Here is a 4,820-nt window from a genome sequence, read left to right as displayed (position 1 = left end):
TTAATTTAAATGTTATTGAGGTTTTTAGTATTGACTAAATAAAGAACAAATTTTGAGTCAAAAGAATAACTTTGCCTTTGGAACTGGTTAGTAACGTTTTGAGAAATAATGTCGTTTAACTCAATTAAGTGCTTTCTTAAGTTTGTTTCTCCGATGGAGTAAATGGGAAGAGACAATGAAGCTTTATGATATGATAAATGCTCGAAACCTTTAAATAAAAATCGTTGGTTTTCAACTTATTTTCCGGTATTTTACTCTATATTAAAATTTTGAAGCATCCATTTAGCTTTTATTGGTTCAGAAATTACCAAATAGAGCAAGCAACGCCCTTCGCTTAAAACATATAGCGAGTGTATAGCTTGAAAAATCTTTTGTTTGTGCCCTTTCAACTCAATTAACTAAATTTATTTCACTTCCGATTTTTCAGTTTCTTTATCGGAGTATTTCTTGTATTTTTTATATTTCTGGAGTTGATATTTTCGGGGTTAATGTGGCAACATTTATATGAATTCATTACTTTTCTTGAAATTTAAGGATGGAAAATATTGGAGCTGTTTTAATTAAATTAATTACAGTTCCGTTTCTTATTTGTCTCTGTGATTCAGATACTGGTTTGAAGTTTTTATAGCAGTTTTAAAATGCAAAAATTTTGAGCAAAACATTTTTTCACAGCCACATTGTAAAAAATTGTGAATTTATTATTTTTCCTATGTTTTATTTCAACTTTAAGTTGAGTTTTTAATATCGTTTAATCAGGTAGAAACGTATTCCAAGGTCTGTTAGATTTTAACTCAATTAGGTATTTTCCTTTTTATTCTTTTTTTCAAACACTTATTGAGTTTGTATGCGTCGATCTGCAAATAAAACCGGTTTTTTTCGCTTCTTTGCTTCCTTTAACACATTTATTGACAATTTAATATTTCTTAAGTTAGTTTCCACAGGAAAGTGGCAATATTTATTTGAATTCGGCATTTTTTACTTAAATTGCCTTAAGTAACGACTTCTAGGAAATATTTCAGTAAAAAGATGCTCCAGTAAAGTGACAAATATTTTAAAATTTTTGATGCGTTTAACTCAATTAATTAGTAAACTCCTTTTCCGTAAATTGTTATAGTTTGTGAGCGTTCAACTCATTTTCTTTTCATTGTTTTATTATGCTTCATTTTCAAATATTATTTAGGTTTTTAATATTGGCTAAATAAAGAACAAATTTTGAATAATTAGAGCAACTTTGTTTTTGAAACTGGTTAGTAACATTTAGACAAACACACTAAACAATGTTTAACTCAATAAAGTGCTCTGTTCTTCGTTCTTTTTTTGGTTTCTCAAGTAGAGTTTGTTTTTTTCGGTTTTGAAATGATCAACAAGCAGGGCAGGGGAGCTTTTAATAATTATAATCCAATTAAATTAAAAAATGACGTCAATCTTATAGAACGCAAATAATTAAGTTTCAAAATTTTTATTTAGATTTAAAATCAACTACTCTTATTATAATGATAATATTGATCAACAAAATTTTCGAATATCTATGGGGTCGCTCTTAGCACCATTTTTCAGTAAAATATTTAAGGAAAATTTTGAAACAAATTTCATAAATAATGATAAATCTGAACCAATAAATTATCATAGTATTATTATACCTGAACATAACGAATCACCACTTAAATTCACTAATGAAAGCGCGCAACAGTTATTATCTCGATATACTAATTAAGAAAAATTTAGAGCGTTTCAAACAATTTCAAACCTGTTGTACATAGAAAAGCTACTCGTTCAAATAGATATTTGAATTTTATACATTTTTCAACTTTTTGATTACAATATCATCATTACACGGATCGATTTAAGTTTTCGGGTTAAAGCCAAGAAAACTGATAATGTTATGAAAAGCGCATTTTTAAGGTGTATTTTCATTTGGAAATTTTCAGAGGAATTAAAACTTTTCAATGAAACTTAATTTCAATTGAATTTGGAAATAATACTTAACAAAAGTTTCCAGCATAACGACTATATTAATGAAAATTGGACACCAATAGTTAAACAACCGGAATGAGCACGAAACAGCAGAAGTAAAAAAATATGCTGAAACAGATCGGTTCAAGATTTAAAAAGCTACCCGACGGGGTGACACAATTTTTCTCAACCAACTACGATAAAATGCATGTTTAAAAAAATCTAGTTCGACAATAAATGCATAAACGCGAATGATAAAAATCGAAACCACCTTCGTTTTGCCGGCGACACCGTGCTGATTTTAGACTGATTACAAGAAGCAAATGAAATGGACTCAGAACTATCTGCAGCTTTCCAAAATATAGATTTAAAATCATTTATTACTTACCCAAATCTAGACCTGATTTGCATATTAAGGATAGGAGGAAAACACGCTCAATACGTAACATATTACAAAAATCTGTGAAGATTTTCAAAATGGGAAGAGGCAATGAAACCTTTTACGCGCGTTTTCGCTGGAACGTGAAAAGCTATTATATGATACATGCTTCATTACTTAGTACTTGTGGTATACATGTTCCACGGGGGAACAAAAGAGGACTTTCTTCTTTTCTTTGTGAAAAAAATCCTCCGCTGTGGTCGCTGAATTTTCGATTTGTTGCTGTTTCAGAGAGGCTGCGAGTATTTGGATACCATTCGTCAATACTTTAAACTCCATGCAAAATAAAGCTACTTACTTTGAAAATCGTCTCCAAATTGTACAAGCATTTGAATCACTATCTGCAGCACTTGATCCAATCGAGGTATTGTTGGGGTCTTTGCATCGTTTCTTTTCAGATCCAGCATAGTACCAAAGCAATTGATTCAGCCCTAAACAGTCGAAACGAAATGGATATTAATTAAATTTTCAGTTGTGTATCTTGATTTCAATAAAATCAGACAAAGCTCGAAAAAATATGATTTGAGTCTCTGATCATACAGCCTCATTACCATATCCGAAATAAGCGAGTTGTAATATTTTGAGCTTACTAGAAAACAAAGTGCTGACGTAAAACATATAACGAGTCAAAAGAAAAATTTCACTAAGCCTGTCCAATCAAAGAAAAAAACTTTATGTTTTCAACAGTTAATCAGTGATACACTTTTTTCTTGCTTAAGGCTCAAATTTGCAGATTCAATGGTGAGCAGTTTTTCACCTGGTTCTTAAAGAGCCATTTCCTATTATTTTCATCCTCTTTTATCAACATAGATAAGTGTGATTTTTCCAAGCCCAACTTCAGCTTACTTTAAACGAATTAGTGATTGAAGTGATCAATGTTCAAAGTTTCGTGGGTTAACATCTGTTTATACCCAGGGAATGGCAAATGAGAAATTCAAATTTAGACAACGCAAAGTTCAGATCGTGATAGGATATTTGCAACAACTTTCCAATGATAATATCAGGGCTCGTGTTACGCTAATAGAAGATTGATTGGGAATACAGTTTGAAGTTCCAGAGCTAAATGGCATTTACGATCTACCAAAAAATAATCTCTATCATTTGTTCAATATGCTGCTTTGCGCTCTCAGCAGCAATAAATGCATAGCAGCAGATGAATAAAGTTCTTTTCTGCAGTAACATGTATTATAAAGTGTTAGCTTTAGAAAGTAAACTTCCCGAATTTTATGTGAATGTAGTTAGCAACTTATAGTCAAAGAATGAAAGTTTTTAATTAATACCAGAGAGTTATTGGACGGTCAATAAGGACATGCAGTAATAAAATTAACAGTATTTTGACACATACGCCTGCGCAATTGAACTAAAAATAAGGAATTCTTTAATAAGGATACTGTGCTATTTGTGCCGCGATAGTGTACGCTTTACTTATATCTTATGTTTGCAGTTGACATTTCTAAGGTCCGCGTACAGGTTATTTCATTAAATGTATAACCCAGTTTCAAATACACATTTTTTTCAAAATTAGCCGAAGTTAGAATACCCAGAGAGATTACGAGGATAATGTCACCTTATTAAAATAATTTGTAAACGTTAATTCAATTATCAATCCCCAGGGATCGGGAATAATCCAAAAGCATGTTGCGATTATTTGTGGAAAAAACTTTTTAAATAAGCACGTTGAAGCAACAATGCAAGAAAACCAATAATGATTTCAAAGACACAAGCAAGCTCTAATGGATGAATGAACATCAATCTTCTAATTGAGGGAAGAAAATTAGAGATAACTCAGGTACTCGTTGATGAGAAACCGAAAGCTAAGTTTTAAGTCTTTGTCGCTCATTTGTTCTAAAGAAAAAAACGGTTTTATGGTTTATTGTATCGTAGGCGGTTGTGAGATCGATGAATACAGCTCCTGTTATTTTGGAATCCCTCCTCTATGTGTTCTGTGAGATTTAATACCTGGCCAGTGCATGATTTTCCAGGTCTGAAGCCTGCCTGTTGGGGTATTACCAGGGGATCTATGTGTTTCTGAATTCTCTGGAGGATTAGCCGTTCGTAGAGTTTAAAGAGATGGCATAGCAGTGATGTTGGGCGGTAGCTATTTGGTAGGTCGGGATTCTTCCCAGGTTTGAGTGTCGCAATTACCCTTGCTCTTCGCCACATTCTGGGTATTGTGTATGATTTTAAGCAGTTGTTAAGAAGGGCCTGTAGCCAGTTGTTTAGTTTTCCTTCCAAAATGTTTGACCTGCTCCGTAAACGTAGCATCTACCCCTGGACACTTTCCGTTTTTTATAGTTTTTATTCCTTGGTTAAGTTCTAGTATAGTAAAACCCTCGCCCAGCAGGTTAGTTTCGTTGCCAGAGCCTCTGATTAGGTTCTCTTTGCTTGTTTTTTGTTTTATTTTCCCATTTAGTAGTAGCTGTTGGGC

The 4,820-nt window shown here is 32.4% G+C and overlaps 1 protein-coding gene across 1 annotated transcript in view; it reads right to left on the bottom strand.

Moving 5' to 3' along the window:
* The window catches only part of LOC109536143 (transient receptor potential-gamma protein), a gene marked incomplete at its 5' end in the record, with an annotated part of 26,873 nt that extends 24,050 nt beyond the window's left edge, over positions 1 to 2,823 (bottom strand). Inside the window, one exon of the mRNA XM_048663230.1 lies at positions 2,691 to 2,823. Within this exon, the coding sequence (XP_048519187.1) occupies positions 2,691 to 2,823 (133 nt within the window). The remainder of the gene's footprint in view (positions 1 to 2,690) is intronic.
* Positions 2,824 to 4,820: the final 1,997 nt, after the last annotated feature.

The sequence above is a fragment of the Dendroctonus ponderosae genome, unplaced genomic scaffold, assembly GCF_020466585.1.
Source record: "Dendroctonus ponderosae isolate FM_Combo_2020 unplaced genomic scaffold, Dpon_F_20191213v2 Dpon_F_20191213_135, whole genome shotgun sequence".
In the NCBI taxonomy this organism is placed as follows: domain Eukaryota; kingdom Metazoa; phylum Arthropoda; class Insecta; order Coleoptera; family Curculionidae; genus Dendroctonus; species Dendroctonus ponderosae.
The sequence above is the reverse complement of the archived record's forward strand: the minus strand, read 5'-3'. Positions and strand labels throughout refer to the sequence as shown.